This window comes from Leptosomus discolor, chromosome 8 (genome assembly GCF_034619465.1).
Source record: "Leptosomus discolor isolate bLepDis1 chromosome 8, bLepDis1.hap2, whole genome shotgun sequence".
Classification (NCBI taxonomy): Eukaryota; Metazoa; Chordata; class Aves; order Leptosomiformes; family Leptosomidae; genus Leptosomus; species Leptosomus discolor.
This window is the reverse complement of record NC_141398.1, coordinates 28617934-28635471: the sequence shown is the minus strand read 5'-3', so window position 1 is coordinate 28635471 and position 17538 is coordinate 28617934. Positions and strand designations below refer to the sequence as shown.

The window sequence follows — 17538 nt, the reverse complement described above, 5'->3', positions numbered from 1 at the left end:
TACTTTAGTGCTCTGATCTTACCAACATTTGGCTGGCTTTCATTTACTTGAGGCTGGTGTCAATTCTCCCTGCAGGACAGTATAAACTCATTAGTTATAGGAACAAAGGCAGAGTTTAGACATGAGTGGAGAAACAATGGCTTTTGAAGTCTCTTTGTTTTGGTTTTTGATTCAGTGGAAGGTCTGAAATACAGGACTTCCAAATTAAACACATAATGCTAGGGGAAAATAAAACCTCCTGATTTCAGAATGTCTCATGTATCTGGAAATAAATATGACAGTAAGGTTTTTCATTGGTGGATTGGTTCAAAGTTGGTTTCTTAAAATATTTTTAATTCTTGTATTTTGGCCAATACTTTCAGGAACTCTTTAATCTGTTAATTTTATGGACGTGAAGCTCTGTTTGAATAGCATTAAGCTGCATAATTTAATTTGTGCTTAACTAAGAAAACAAAACAAAAACGGTTCTTGAGTTTTCAGTCCTAGCTCGCCATGACACTTCACATACACGTACTGTAAACAGCACTTGCTACCTGTGAGCTGAAAGCCAGCTACTTTGTCTAAATTTGTTTCATATGTGTTGAACTGCCTGCAATTTGCTGTAATTTATGTGAGCTGGATGTGCCCTGAACTGTTTTGTTAGCAACTGTCCTGGTCTAAAATTTCAGGAGCAACAGGAGAAGAGGAACGGTTTGGTGGGTGACTAGCACTGCCTTTAAAGAGGCCAGCCTACAACCTGGAAGCTTGAGGACAATGCTCCCTCTCAAAACAAAAGCTTCAGATGACACATGTAGGAATGTACATCGGTGCATCAAACCTAATCCACTGAATGTACAAACTCCGGAGTTATGACTGAAACTCTATCTGCTCTTTGCTTTTTGCCTCTAAGTATGTATCATGGGGCTTTGAACCAGCTTAGCATAAAAGTGTAGTGATGAAATCCTTCAGTTTTTTTGAATTTAAGTAAAATCTATGTATTTTCAATCAGCACTGACATTTAAACTATTTAGCCTCAGTCACCAGCAATGAAAGAAAAGTGCCCCTTGCCTCCCACTTACTAATTGTACTGCCAGCTCTTGGGATTTTGTCACAGATTTGATTTCTCCTTGTTCCCCTGCCACCCCCCACCTAAAGCTCCTAGAAGAATTTAATTCTTTGACAGTCTTAGCCTTAATTTTTGAGTTTCTAGCCCTGTGGGCTAAGGAGAAAGTCTGAAAATGTAACCTCTGTGTACCCATGAAGGTTAAAACATCGAAAGGCAGAAGGAAATACCAAATATGCAGTATTCATAGTTTTAAATCTCACGATTTTTTCAGCACAACTCATGACTTTTGGATGACTAGCAAAGCCTGTAGGATGCTTGATATGGGGAACAACTCACAGTGAAATAATTTCCAACAGATAATAGCTTCAGCGAAGTCAGCTGTTAATAGTCATGCCATGATGCTAAAGATGATTTATAATTTAAATTTTCTTTCTTTCTTTCTTTTTCACAGTTGCTCTGTTTGAAACCTGAACTGCAAAGTTTTCATTCAAAAGCCAAAACTAACATTAGTCCCTCCCTTTAAAGGGCAGAGGGTAAAAATGTGCAGGACTCAAATGAACTTAATAGAAAACTAACCGTCACCAGTAAAACAACAGGAAGCACTTAGATCAGGAGATGTCAGTTGTTGTTGGAGGTCACTGAGCAGAGAACCCCATTTAACACCCAACAAACTCCAGAAGGCTTGGCTGAGCCAGTAAAGACTCACTTAATGTTGCTATCAAAGTAATATAACAATAGAAATAGCTTAAGAAGAAATGTCCACCCATTGTGTTCAGCCCAGTAATGTGAAAAGTTCACAATGAAAAAAAAAGTACTTCTCATTGTGGACAAAGTAGCATTTGATAGCTGCACTTCTAATTACTCTTGGCACCTTGGTGCTCACAGCTGGAGACACCATACTGCTGATAAAAGGGATTGCACGGGGGCCAGCCTGACACCAGGAGCAAGACATCCATTTTGCTAACCAACTCCCCCCTCTCCTCTTCCTCTAATCACAAGGAAAAGAAAAAAAAAAAAACCACACACCACCAAAACCCTTCTTAATTTATAGTCCAATTATAGTCAGAATTGTTAACTGAAAAATGTAATGCCAGATTATTCTGAAGCATGAGCATGAGGAACCCTCACATTGCTGTGATTTTAGGTAGCTCCAGCCACAAGGACTACCTACCTGCCTTTCTGCTCCTTAGGGCAGATGCCCAAGTAGGTAAGAAAACAGCCTTGTGTGACTTGGGGGAAATGCAAAGGATCCCCGGCTAAAGAAAGTTTGGCTAATCAGGGCTGGACAAAATTTATAGAGGATGGGGAGTGGATCCCCCAACCCCCAGGTGGTGTCAAAGCCCAGGGCTTCCAGGCAGGCATCTGCTGGCCTAGTGTAGGCTTTCCACAGAATGCTGGTCCTAGAGCCTGCAGGCAATGAGCTTCTACAGCAAGACCATGGCCATGCCCCACACTGGGGAGCTTCACCCTCTCACTGAAGCAAAGGCTGGGTTTGCTCTCATGGCATCAGCCATATGCCAGAATCCTTTGCACCCAGAGAATGATGCATGAGACCATGCATCTGCTACTGACAAAGTGGGTTTGATGCCCTCTGCATCTATGCTTCCACGTTGAGTGCCTCACTCAAAAGCACTGGAGATGGGTGCTTTGGAATTGCTTAGGACAATAGTAATTTTCAACTCTGGTGGATAACACTACTATCACTGACCTCAGAAATTTCCATAAAACTAAGTCAATCACATTTCAAATGCATGCACAAGTCTACTTGTTTAAAAGATGCTTCACCTCAAGAGCTTTTACACTCTGGATTTACAGAAGAATGGACTGCATTTAATTTAAGGCTAATTCCATATCTGCAGATTGCTACTGTTATAATCAGCAGTGATAAATACTCCTTTTCCTCTTAAACTCTGGAGATTCTAATTATTTTTCATTTCGTGTAACTATTCAGCAAGACAGCAAGCTTCAAGCTATATAAACATCCACAGGTGCAGAGGATTCTCTGAGGACAAAGAGCTGGGGTACCCACCTGGTGGGGTGTGAAGTAGGCAGGGAAGGACGCAGGGGAACTGGGATAATCGAGGGGGGTGGGAATAGCACTGCAATGGACCAAATGGTCCAAATGGCTGTAACAGAGAAGCAAACAAGGCAAAGTATGTGTATTTTTGAGGTGGTGAAGAAATCAACTAAAAATGAAACCTTTCACAAAAGCACAGATAAACTGAACAAATATATGCATTTCAGCTCCTTGCTTGATCTTTATATAGAAACAGAACTGATAGTATTGTAAAAAATATTCAAAACAGCTAGTAGGTACAGCTGCTCAGCCTTTTTATGGAACATAAAACTATAATGTACACCTTTTAAATAAAATATATGCCAACAGAAAATATTTTCACACTAAAAAATGAACAATAAATTAATTAAAAATAAAATTTTAGGAAAATTTTGCTATTCCTCCACAGCTATTATGAAATACCATTTGTGTATGTAAACTTCTTGGATTCACGGCGTGATTGCTGGTACCCACACAATTAAGCCAAAGAACTTCATTCTGTCCTGGCACTTTATAAATAGCAAAATTGACACCACGTAACAGTCCATTAATGTCTTTTGCAAGCAATCTTTTGTAGGGAAACTTTAAATATGACTCTTCATATGTTCCTTTGCCACCAGCTCAACCACCAACCTTGCCAGCAGCTCTGATGCATCAAAGCAATCAAAGGTATAGGGATTGCTTAACCACAATCTTGTGCTTAAGTCTAAACAACAAGTATGCTACCGTAGAGGGATGTACCTAAATTTTGTTTCAAATGTTCTGATGAATCATGTCTTCAGAGTTTTTTCACTAAAGGAACACAGTTAAAACAATGCTACTGTTGTTGTTACACTCCCAGCATTGTCAACCTCATTTCAAAAACCTAAATTTTGACTCCCCACATTACAAGACTTCAAAAAAGAATACATGCTAGCCTCCCTATTTTTTGGTTAATTTGTTTTCAGTTCATTGGAAATCTTTTGAAGCTCTTATCTCTTTACTCCAAATTGTGAAAGTTGGTGTTGAGAAGAAAAAGTTTTCTCAAAGAATATTAATGCTTCTGTGAAAATGAAAACATTCTGGAAAGAAAAGTTTTAGTTTCAAGTATGTTCATTACTGTCAACCTAAAACAAAATTATCTTAATAATATCTAAAAAAGATTCCTTGATATTTTCAGAATGGAAAAATTTTGTTGCTTTTTTTCTTTCAGAATGGCTTTAAAAATTCTTTTTAAGTTATTCTTTCTTTAAAAGAAGGTTAAAGAGAAACAAAGCAGTTGAGCTGACCTGAAATCAGATATTTTTCCAAATTGCATGTGTGAGAATTATTTTAATTTCATTTGGGGGTAGCCAGAAGTGGAACTTCCCATGAAACACCACATTTAATTGTTACCCATTCTTCCTATAGGAGAAACTCTTATACCTCTTACGATGTATGAAATCAGATAATTAAATTGTTACAGTCTTCAAACCTTAACTGGAGTTCTGAAACAATTATTAGGTCTGCCTACAGATAAAACCTTGTATCAATAAGAAAGTAATAAAACCCTACTTAGCTGGAAGAGTTAATTCTGCAGCTGAGGTGGGTTAAATACCCCCCTAAAACATATACTCTACAGTGGGAATGGTGATAAAAGTGGTGCAGTCCTAAGTGAGGACACTTGCTCATGTGGGTTCACCCCGGCCAGCATTCCTCACTGACCTGGCTGGGTTCCTTTCAACTATCAACTCTTCAAAGTGCCTTCAATTTCTGTATGAGATTCTGTTTGCTTCCTCCTCATCTGAAAGCTTCTAATTTTCCTGAGCTGTTAAATATAACACATAGCACTGGCCAGCCAGCAATTTTTGGTGGGCAAAATACAGACCTGGAAACAGAAGCTGTTTTGATGATGACTTTTGATGGCTCTTCTTACACATCCTCACAGTACCATTACTAATGTATTGTTTGCTTTCCATTCTTACAGCAATCCTTCAAATCTCCCGTGTTTCTGTAAACCAACTTCCATTTTAAGGTAAAAAGAAAAAAAAAAAAAAAAACCAAACCAGAAAAAACCCTCCTCCCCCAGTTCAATCTTAGTTCAACCTTCACTGTCACTGAAGAGGCCACTGCTCCACTTCTGTTAGTAGTTCACCTCATTAGACCTTATAGCTTATCTGCAAACTTCTCCTTTTTAGGGTGATCTTTTATAAGACCAACTGGCATGTTAGTTAAGATAAAATTTGTATGTACAGCCAAATGACTAGAGTAAAATAATCATTCTCACGGAATTAATTCTGATCCTGGAAGTAATGAATATTTCTATAACAAATGTGCATGTATTTTTATATTAATAAACCCCACAATAAATCTTTCCACTGCTTGAATAGTTTTTTCTTTTTTTTTTTTTTCTTTTCCTTTTCTTTTTTTCTTTCCACATTTGCAGACAGCAATCTTTGTAGCATTCTGAAAAGAACTCTGACTGCTGTAGTGGTTTCAGGCTATCTTTGCAATCCTGTTCTAATTTAATAAGATTAATGACAGAACATTAATCAAGACAAGCATTTGCCTGTTTCGCTTACCCTGCTGTAGTTCAAATTATAGGTGGGAAGTGTTTCCCCCAAGTACTACTTAATTAGTAATAAGCAGAAGGGAAAGTAAAAGAAAAAAAGTGTAATCCTTACAGGGGGAAAATATTTGTAGCTGTGAGGCTTTCCTGTTAGTACAAAGGACTGAATTTGAATGATTCAGAGGACTATATAAATATAATTTGAAATTTCTCCCTTGGAAAAGAAACGTTAGAAGAAAAAAAAACACACAAGGTAGATAAACCTCTGTGTACACTTTAAGTCAATTTCAGAGAGAGAATCAGTCTTATTGCAGCTGTACATGTCATTAGTTACAAAAATGTAGTAAAGTTTTTCTCTCTCTTATTTTGGCTAGAAGACTCAGTCCTGACATGTGCTAATGACTGGCTATGACAGAGTATTATGTTATCTTCTCGGAAAGACTTTTTAAACTGTCCTGGATTTTCAGCTGTATAAGTTAATGTGAATTGTTAGGAAGACAAAAAACTAAAAAAATAGAATAAATATTTTTAGTTGGTCGATGGGGCAGCCAGGATTGCTTTTCTTCCTGTTCTCTGCTGCAATATCAAGATGTGACAGCTAAGACTTTTTTACATTTGCAACTTTCTCTGCCAAAGCACAAAGTACGGATGGTTAAGAATCCCTGCATGTGTGCCCTGTGTTCTCAGATGCAGTATGAGCTCTGCCAGCTGCTGCTTGCCATGACATCCTTCCTGGCCATTTACTCCCTCACTCCATCAATTTTGAAAGGTGCATTGTACAGCAATACTGGGAAGCTGCGCCATAACTTACAGCAGTGGAAAGGGCTGCTGGAAATTTCCTAGATAAGTTTTTGAGACTGCAAAATTTCATAACAACTTCAATCCTCAAAAAAACCCCCAACCAACCAAACAATTCAACCAAACTCTGAGGAAGGGAGACATGAAGAAAGCAGCCATCCTCGCAGGAGTTCACTTAGCAATTGCACTCTGGTGCTGTGGTTCTTAGGTGTCTCATAAATCGTAAAGAAACAGATCAATGGGACTCACCAGTGGATCCTACAATGGGAGGATTTGTTCCCAGGCTACTCCCTGAAGAAGATGTATTCAAACTGGAGGAAGTGTGAGTAGAAAGCCCTTAGGGGTTTCAAAGAATGTGAGAGGTTACCAGCTGGCTGGCCAAGGAGCCAGTGAGGATAAGGAGAGAGGTGTGTGTGTGTGCTGCAAAAGCATGGGTCGGGCTGACACCCAGAAAAATTACGGAGGTTCTTAACAAAACTTTCCAAATCCTGAGAAGTATTTTACATCTAGTGCAATTTGAAAGATGAATGATGGCTACGGGATGAGTAGTGAGTCTGTTGTGACACCACCTCCACCCTGGGTGCAGGGGGAATGAACAGCTGGTGTGTCTGGCTAGACCATACCTAAAATGATCAGAATTACACCACTGTCAAAATGATCAGCAAGAAAATTATCATTAGCACCTAAAATCTCACCTCAGTCCCCATATGTATAGCTTTTTATATATCATCTGTAAATGGCTTAAAGAATTAATAACTTATTCACAGTGAAGAAAAACTTCAAAAGAGCCATGGGGATTAGCAGCCCACACCCCATTTCTAAAGGGATTCAGGTTCTTAAAAATCCATGTCACTAGATGTCATGTGGATTCTTATACAATTTTTGAAAATTAATTTTATTGATTAGTAAAAAAAATGCAACTATGCCTTTGTACACACAAAATACCTGCCCTATCTCATCACTTGGAGTCACTCTGTAAATTTTCCCTGAGAAACTTGCGACTGATTGAATCAATCCAAACACTGACCAGAGTAATCACCAGCATGAATGATATGCAGTCCACCATATGGAGCCATATGTTAGCAAAAGATTTAAACAAACGGGACACAAAATTTTGTGTTAGGACTAACTAAATCTAAAGTAAGCCTTTAATATACTCCCTATAACAGCAGCTATACATAAAAGTACTTTCATTTTTATTTGTGTAATTGTTGTTATTTTCTTTGGGTTTTCTCGAGGGTTTAATTTGCTTTCTGAAAAATACATGCTGATTTGTCAGTCTTAAGAAATGCTGAGACTTCTTAGACCAACATCAAAACAAGGAGTTTAATTTTAAACTAATGGATAAATTTACTGACATCAAAAGAAACTGCTATGTTGAGAATATCTGCCAATACAGACATTCAGCTAGTTACTGACATGTACGTTTCAGTTTCTAATTTTAGGTAATCAAAATTTAAATAAAAAAGTTGTTCACCAAACATTCATTCATGCTTTTGCAAACAACACTAGACAGGAACCAAAATAGTTCTCAAAATCACAAGAATTCTCACTTATATGGAGCAATGAACTCACAGCATATTTGTATCAATGCTTACTAGGGAGAATGAGCTTACAAAGACAAGAAGCAAAAGTATAGAAAAAGGAGAAAAAAATAAGAAAAGCAAAGCAATTACTAGAGCTCCTGCTACCTCCCCTTTACCCTGTCAAATCTCGCTACTGTTAAGGCATATGGGACAATGTGTGATCATACAGGGACATTTTCCTATCGAGAGATGCTAAAAATATGGAGAGAAACTTACTCCCTGAACTGAGCTTTTGGGCTAGAAATTCTATTTGTACAATGTCTCTCTTCCTCCATCAGAATTTTTTCTGGAAGTTGATGCCAAAAATTGAAACCAGACTAAAAACTCATTGAGAAGAAAATGTTATTACCTCCCCAGCCACCCACTGGCCGTTCAAATAATATTGTATATATCTGTGCACTTCTGCATATTTATTGAATTTGTCAAGTTTTTGTTCCCAAGTAAAACTTATTGGCCCTGTCAAAAGTTCACCAGCTGTATGAATGACTTCGATGGCCTGAGGAACAGCCCTGGTGCTAGCGTCATGGAAGAGCCTGTGGCTTTCCTCTCCCTTTTCCAGCTGAGATCGGTATGTTGATGCATGGGGCCCAGAGAAGATACAGAAGGAGGGAAATTGAAAAAATAATAAACAATAAAAATATAAATTACAGAAAGCGCTCAACCAAGCCATCCTGGTTTTATTATATGGCCTTGAGAAGGAATTTTGTATTTTCAATCAAACTATGTGGAATATGCATTGTAAACATTCTGCACCCACTGCTCAACATTTTTATGGCTTAGTAGGAGAAAAGCTAACAGGAACGTAGAGTGGGTTGCTACATAATCCTTGCGGTGTGGCTGATAGGCTGTCATACAGAAAGAACAGCGTTGGCAGGTGTCACCTCTTAAGATCACAGAAGATGGGAACAGGACTGTGGGGATCTGAGGGCACAAAATAGAGAAACAGGCAGAAAGAACCCTTTTGCAGCAGGGTGGTGAACAGCATCCTGATACTAACATCTTTGGAGGAACGTTGGTCCCCCAAGGTGGGTAGCAAATAGGAGAACAGACAATGAAGACTTGGAATAAAGAATTAAGATGTACCTGCCTACATTTTTTTGTTATAATCTAGAGGACAACACTAGACATATCCACTGTGGCAGTCATTCATGCCTGGAAGGTCTCACATGTTACAAAACTAGAAAGTGAGGGGAAAAAAAAAGAAGAATGTAGAGAAACAACACTCTCTAACACAGCAAATGCAACAAGCTAGAAATGTTCAACCCGTGGCTGCTATCTCATGGTCATGCTTACACAATGGTTTTCCCGATGTGCTTAAATGACTTCTCCACAAATTCACGGACACTATGGACCTCCCCGGTGGCTATGACAAAGTCCTCAGGCTCATCCGTTTGCAACATCAGCCACATGGCCTGCAGAAAGACAAAGTCAGATTCAGTGCACATGTAAGTGGCCTCTTTGGTATGATATTATGTTACTGCATTTTTGATTTGAAAATAATGCATACACACAAATACCCCAAGCTGGGGAAATTAGCACTTTCCTAACACGGTGGCTATTAACCAGTTCAGTGCAGCTCTGAAAAGAGTTCAATTATTTCTTATTATAGAAAACAATGCTCTATTTCATTTTCAATTTGTTTCACAGCAGGGGTTTCTGCAGGGGAGACTTTAATTTATTTACTTTAGAACGCTGAGACTTGGTTTAGCGCTGAAGAGCACGGATTCACTTGTTTGAAGTGCTGCATGAATTGACATAGATATGGGGAAAAGAAGAAAATTTTGTAATGTTTGAGTCCAGAGTGCTGCTGTCTGTCTCAGAACCATGTCAAACACATTGAATCATGAAAATATGTCCTTTTGGCTCTTCTGTCACTTTTGTTTCTGCTAAGTCAATATTCTAATTAAGAGTAAGTAATTAAAAAGGTAACTAAGAATAGTCAACAGTGTATTTGACAAAATTAATCTGGTTTTCCTGCTGAATATATGCTGAATATTACATATTAAAGCACCGTAGCAGAAACATTTTCTCTTGACACAGGAACACAGAAAACACCGGTAGAAAAGTGAGACAACCATTAACATCTCTTTCAGAGAACCATTTGCACCGTGGCAAAAATTGCAATAGGTTTTGAAGCAGAACTTCATGGGATTGTCAACATATTTGCATTTCAGTGGAGCAGGTTTACTTCCCACAGCAATGTCTTTCACAGAGTCCCCTCCCACAAACAAGTAATGATGGATGAATACTATCTCAGAGGGCTGGCCAGCTAAGTCACCATGAAAGCAGCAAAGCAGATGGAAAAAGAGGGATGCAAACACATATGTGACTTGTCTGAGGTATCACGGCAGGTACATTTCAGTTTTCTGATGTACAAGCCACTGCTCTAATGACTGGACTATCTGACTGCTTAGAAGCTTTAGGCATACAGAATAATTATTACTTTAGATCAATCAAAATGATGTAAACACTTCATTTCTTTTGGAGAGGAAAAAGGAATACCTGTATGGCATGATCTTCATTCAATAAATAATCAGAAAAGGAAAACAAAATAATTCAACTTTGTCTCCATATGGTAAAAAGGACTGTCATCTTCTCACGGTGTAATCCACGATGCTATTTGCATTGACCTCTTTCATATCAGCTTTAAAGAAAACAACTTTAGTAGGTCCCTTGATGGTAGTGGATACTCTGCAAATCAGATTAATAAAAGCTTTGGGACAGCTCAGTTTCTCTTGGTAAATACCACCTGAAATATTATTTTTTTTCCCCCCTTATTCTTAATAAATCAGTGTCCAGCATAGCAAGCTGATACATTCCACTAAAATGGTTCTATTTGCAAGTAATTTTTCTTCCCAGTTATTATTTCATGCATCTTCTAAAGTTTTGACAAGATTTTATTAACATGTTCCTTTTGAACCTTTTTTCTTCTTGAACATGCATGGAAGGCCGGGTTTTGGGCAACTGCTGTGTAAGTCCTTGACACTAATTATGCTTCAGGGATACAACCTGCTGGGCAGGACAATGGCAACAACTTTATTTTTCCTTTCCAGGGCTGAACATCCTAGCCAATGACGCAGAAATACCCGACTGGCTGATGAAACTCCTCTTGTGGGGAAGAGATGTCTTAACTCGTATGTCTCACATGAGCTTTCTTGGAACATTGGGGTTTCCCTGCTGATTTGAGATGTCACTGTAAATCACCAACTCTTGTTCCTTCATGACTGGACAAGCTTGCAGGATTCACAGTAGTAGCAACTTTGCAGAAAGGTAAAAAGAATATCTAAAATAAGTAATTGATAGTTCTGGTTCTCCTAGCCTAGTCCCTGATTTCACAGACCTTCAGCTTTCATTAAGCAGCCCAGCTGAAAACAACAAACTTCCTCATATGAGAAGGCACTATTTGAGTGAATAAGGATTTCTGAGATTAGACAGTCAGTCAGAGTCAGAATTTATAGTGGTTCTCCTCCTGACTTTAGTGGATGTTTGCTGTACACAGTGAATTCAAGGTCTTGCCTGTCTTTGAAACGTACACAGCACTGTAGCATCAGTTACATCTGATAGAGGTGTAACAACCAAACCTTATTTATGGGTAAAAATCACCCTCCACTCCCAAATGCCATAGTAAATAGATGTAATATGCAGTATTAGCATAAGGACTTGCTATTTACTATACACATTCGTAGTCTTAATATTTTTAAGTAGAAGTAGGATCAGACTCAGTGATAATTTTTTGCCATCCCTTCACTTGTAAACACCTCAGTATTGTAATTCACTGGACAAATTTTAGTGCAGGTGCTTATGAGGAGACATTCAACAATCCAGTGAATATCTAAAATATTTACACATTAGTTTTGTGTATTAATACAAAATAGCGTTGGAAGTTTCTCTTCACTCTAAAACACGCACTACATTGATGGAGACAGCTACAAAACACTAACAAAAGCTTTTGACAATTGGTCCCAACAAGTTTTGTGCATTTGGATGTATCAACTCCTGTCTGCCATTTCAAAGAGTAAGCAGTCACCATCTTAGAAATACAACTTAAACTGCAGTAAATTTCTACAGGATCAACTTAGCAATGGCCAAACAAGATAGAGTTTCTAAAAGCAATTTTTGCCTCAACTCCTACCAGGAAAGAATGTTTAGATTAATGATTACTTGAGAATCTATCACTGCTGGCTCTTTTATTTTTTCTGGCATCCACAATTGTTGGCACTTACAATTACCTCAATCAAATCAGGTATGAAAAAAATTAACATGCTAAAAATTACAAACAAAGTAAGCGATAGTTCTGTTTCGCTTTGAGGATGGCAACCAAATGCTGTTGCTTTGAATGTGTCTGCATGAACAGTCCATAAAAAAACCTGCAAAGGCAAGCCAGAAGATAGAAAAATCTTTGAACAAGCTCCATGTTCAAATTTTTATTTCCACAGGTACAGTCCGTGACAACCAATAAGAAATATGTGTACATGGAGTACCTATATGCTTTCCCTACAGCAAGTGCCAGGAATGTGCTTCCCCCCACATCAAACTAATAAAGTCCCTTGACCTATCAATTTCTAGGCATTTCCTTTAAGAGTTCGTATTGTACCAGGCTCTGGGCTGAGAATGAGAGGAAAGGGGGAGATATAGCTCCAGGTTTATTTGTCATTACTGAATGGCTTACTGGTTTTAACAGAGGGGAAAAGCTTTGTTTAAATTTCCACTGAGAGTAATTAATGGTTATTGACTGGCAAATGAAGAACAGGTGACACTCTGAATTAGAAGATAAATGATCTCATGTTCTAGCGTGATAATGGGTTAGTAATTACTACAAAGCCTCAGCCTAGTGCGTCCCATCATAATGCTAGATCATGTCCAGAACACAAAGGCCTCTGTGTGAGAGGTATTCAGCCATTCACCTCCTGATACAGCTGCAGACTGATTTGCTCCATTTATTCTCTGATGGACTGCACAACTGAGGCAAAAGTTCACCCATTCTCACCTTCCTGTTCACATGCTGAACCACATGACCCATGACATGGCTGAACTGGGATGAAAACATTGCCCAGCTTTGGCTCTTGGCTATCTTTTAACCATCGCAAGGTCATAGATTTTAGGAATTTTTCTGGTGCAGGAAAGGAGAATCGTGGATTTTCCTATATTTCTTTGTAAAGGATTTTTTGGATGGGCTGACAGCAAGTAAAGAAATTACATGTGTTCAGTTTTGCCACCCTCTCCCTAATTTTTCACTCGATCCAGTTAACAAAATGTGGGCAAATGTTGAAAAGGAGAAAACTACTATGGCAACAATTCAAGCTTCGGCTCTCAGAATAAGACTGTTCCTTTAATGGCAAATGTTACAAAACATATTTTTCATATTTGAACTCTTTTTTGGCTCTGGTGACTCACAAAGTCTAAAGGTAATACTATGTCATTTACATTTAAAGACAGAAACCTAACCAGGGAGAGATACATAGCAAGTCTAGCAAGCAGACACACTTTTGTGATTATATGGATAGGATATCTGCTCTGCATGCCTGAACTACAGCCGCTGCCAAAATCTTTCATCTTTCCCTTCTTCCCTTTTCTGTATATAAATCCCTGCAGTAGTAAGCACCATTTTCAAGAAACATATCCAAAACACGAACCAGTCTTCTCCCTGCCCGAATTTCTTTGTTTACACAGCGTTTGCACCTGGGCTAGTGAAGGGCTAAACTCAAGCTGGACTAACACAACCCCCGTATAGGTATGTTCTGTGCATGCCACTGCTGTTATGGTTGTGTGACTGATTGTCTTGAGCATCTGGAGTATTGTTGTAGATGTGTTTCACCATTAACTTCCAGTCCAGCATCACAGTGAGAAAACATTTATTAACTGGGCTGTCATCCATGCATAACAAAGACTTGGTAGTTGACATTATGTTTAACTCTATACATTTGACACTTTTCTTTCACTGTCTGCTCTAGCACTGTATATTGTTAAAATGGGCTTGTAATCAAGTATTTTCCTATTTAAGAGAAAAAGGAAACACAAATCCAACATTCTGAGCCTTTAAAGTACAACTCATGACTTCTGCTCTAGAAACAAAAGATGATTTTTCAAAAGAATGAGTAAAGCCTTTTCTTCTGTCTCATCTGATGCAAGACCCAAAACAGATACAACTGAACAGACACACAATGTGATAAACGGAAAATGTTCCTGTTGGTACTAATTACTATTGCCCTGCACAGCTACACAGCATTTTTTTCCAAGCCCTATACTGTCAAAAAAACCTTTCATACATATTTCTAGGTATTATGCAGAGAACTTCTGACTTGTTTGTATTTCACACACACACAAATCAAACCAAATCAGTAATGTTTACTTTAGGAGATGGAACAGATAGTTGTAGCCTGATGCAGAATGCATTGTCCATGGGTTTCAGAGAAAGAAGCAGAGACTGGTGAATATCTAGCTCTACTTACTTATCACTTGTGGAGGGCGTGGGTTACCTCAAGGCTGTCAACAAGTAGGGAGCAATTTCTGACTAAGTCAGAAAACATTACCACCCAGAGAGACTCAAGAGTACATTATCACCATTTATAGCAATTCTGTCTTTACAGTATTCCATACTCTATTGTCTAGAAGTGGCCAGAAGAATTCAGTGGGTTGGACATGGTACTCTCTCGTGATCCCAAACCTAGCTATCCTGCTGGGGTCACCACTGAGAAGGAGAATCGAGCATTTTGGGCCAAAGCATGATGAGCCTTTACAGGGATGTGGCAGCGAAGGGAACCTTCTCTCCATATGGCGAGTACAAAGGCCTGGCATGACTGCTGTTCCTGCATGCATCATGAGGGACTGCTCCCTTTGTGCCACGAAAGACGGGGCTATTGTATCACCTCCCTCTCTGTATTGTCCCAACTCAATTGCACTGGCACGGAAAGAAGCTGCTCGGCGTCTTCTGTGTTGCGTGACGTGCGGAGATGTCATGCCCACGCACTTCCTGCCTGCCTGGATGTGGAGCAGTTCCAGATGCCATCACCCAGCTCCTCCTGACACAACCCAGCTGACTGACTGTGGTTTCTCAAGCTGCTACAGAAATGGCCACAAACGATGATCGTGCCTTAGAAAAGTGAGACTGGGGACATCAACTCAGAGCTCTGAACCCAAACTTACTTCCAATCTATCTGTTTATTTATTTTTGGAGGGGCAGGGAAGGAAGGAGAGGTGCTACGCTGGCTGAGTCACCCACATCTGATTGACTTCTGTGACTATTAAAAGCATAGGTGTGTACTGGGTGTACCCAGTAGGCATGAGAGTGTGTTATATAAGGAGATTATATAAAGAGACAGCGATACATATATATATAATACAAAACAGATACATAATACACATGTTCTGCACACAATGGGAGCATAGCATACATGGCTGAAAAACACTAACAAAGCTCAAGTGCAGCAAAAAAGTCTTGTGAACAGAGTAAAGTATAAGCTGCCTCTGCCTGAAAGCCAACACAACAGCGTCGGGCATGACCCCATGCTCCCGCCACAATGGGACTTCAGTCTAAGTAATGACAATTGCTCTAGTACTTGTTTCTGATGAAATTATAAGGCAAGACAAGCACGGCAGGGGGACTCTTGCCAAAGAAAACCACAGGGATGTGCTGCCAGGCACACTGATACTCCCAAGAAGCCAGCTGGAATATGGGAGTATGCATAATCAATGTATTCCTATGCTTTTTTTCCTAAAATACAACCCTTCCTGCTCAGTTACTTTAAAAGCAAGTGAGCGCACCCAATAAGCAAGAACCTTACTATGCTATTACAATTTGTATTTGAAAGGCAAACTGAAGGTCACAACTGAGATCATTGTTTATCATTGCAACAAGAGTGACACTTGTCATAAGCTCAACACTCTCTCCAAACCTACAGCAAAAGAGGTACTGGCCAAGAAGTGCAGGACACATGCCTCATCCTTTCCCCTGAAGAGTCATGATCCTGTTTTCTCAGATCACCAAAAATCACAGTGTTGGTGCAAGATCTGTTGCTCAAGTAACTTCCATTCATGGAAAAATCCTTCCAAACACCATTTAAGTGTAGAAGTATCTATCAGATCTCATCAGATTAAAAACATTTTGATATGCTTCTTCCTTAACAGTGTAATGCTGAACATAAGGACTCCAATGCCTCTGTATAAAGCTTTTTCTTTAGTGTTCTCCTTTCTGCTCACACAGCGGAGACACTGAGTACTTATGACATGGCAGCTGCTTCCATTCAGAAGACTGACATTTGCAAACCATAGACAGTTACATCACCAACAGAAAAGGTATAAAATGAGAACAGATTTGAGATGAAAACATTTTCCTCTGAGAGGAAAACCACACCATTTGATAAAAAAAAAATGGAAAGTTTACCTTAAGAATCCCAAGAAAGTAAACAAACAACAACAATCACTTTTACTGATAGAAGTCTCCTGCGGTATAGCTACAAAGATAATATGTAGTGACTCATTTTATAAACTTTCTCACAGATATTCAAAGTTACAGTTGATAAATTGCCACAGAAGCAATTTGAAATATGCTTGCTGATTTAGTCAAATCCTATAGTTTGGCTGTAGATGTGAACTTGTTCAGAGCTGAACTGTGTTCAGATCTGTGATTTTTTTCTTTCAAGTTAAAAGAGTATAGTTGAGATATTTAAAGATAATAATCCAACAATTATAAAGTTACTAAGATAATAAAATACCTGATAACCTTTGTGGAGCATCTCAAATGAAAACAATATCAATGTCTTCTGAAACAAAAGCCCTCATGTGTAGGAAATACTAGGAAATACTGTCTAACATTTCTCTTGTAAGCAGATAGGCCAATTGTTTTACAGATCTCAGGGAGGGCTCATGAAACTTTAGTAGGCAGTTTTATTAATAAAAACTGCAAGAACTAAATATCCAGATAAACCTTAAAGGTGAACCTTCCATGTTAATGTAACACGATGTTTCTCACATGCACCTCAGTTGAACACAAAGTTCTCATTGTGTTATCAAAAACTAGATTACTACTTTTTTTTTTTTTCTTGTGTCTCTGAGTGTCAAAATATTGTTCTTTCAATACATGGAAGTATTTGTATACACTTTTACAACTGATCTTTAGTTGCTAGCTGGAGGCAAAAAAGAAACAGTAAAGCTGCTTGTTGGGAAACATGACCAACAATGAAAATTAATGTAGTCCTTTTTTCCTGCCAAAAAAATTTGAACAGATTTTTAGGTCCACAATGGTTTGTTTATTCTTCACATGGTTAAATTGGAATTGACATGTGTGACACAAAGTAATTTAAATGAAAAGATACAGAAAGGATGCATATATGCTCTGTTTCTTTCATTTTAATTTTGGAGGATATTGTCTGAATTGCTAACAAAAGGGTGCTTTAAATTCTGTTTAAGAAAAAAGGGAAAGAAATTAAAAGTTAAACAGAGAAATATGAGAAAAATTTAAAGTACATATGAGTTTTAACCACTCAGATTTGTATTACTTAGACGAGACTACAGAACAAATGCATGTTTC

General features: G+C 38.5%; 1 protein-coding gene across 1 annotated transcript in view; it reads right to left on the bottom strand.

Annotated features, from left to right (window-relative positions):
* The window catches only part of GMDS (GDP-mannose 4,6-dehydratase), a 422135-nt gene that overhangs the window by 73172 nt on the left and 331425 nt on the right, over positions 1 to 17538 (bottom strand). Inside the window, exon 11 of the mRNA XM_086468790.1 lies at positions 9306 to 9424. Within this exon, the coding sequence (XP_086324916.1) occupies positions 9306 to 9424 (119 nt within the window). The remainder of the gene's footprint in view (positions 1 to 9305; positions 9425 to 17538) is intronic.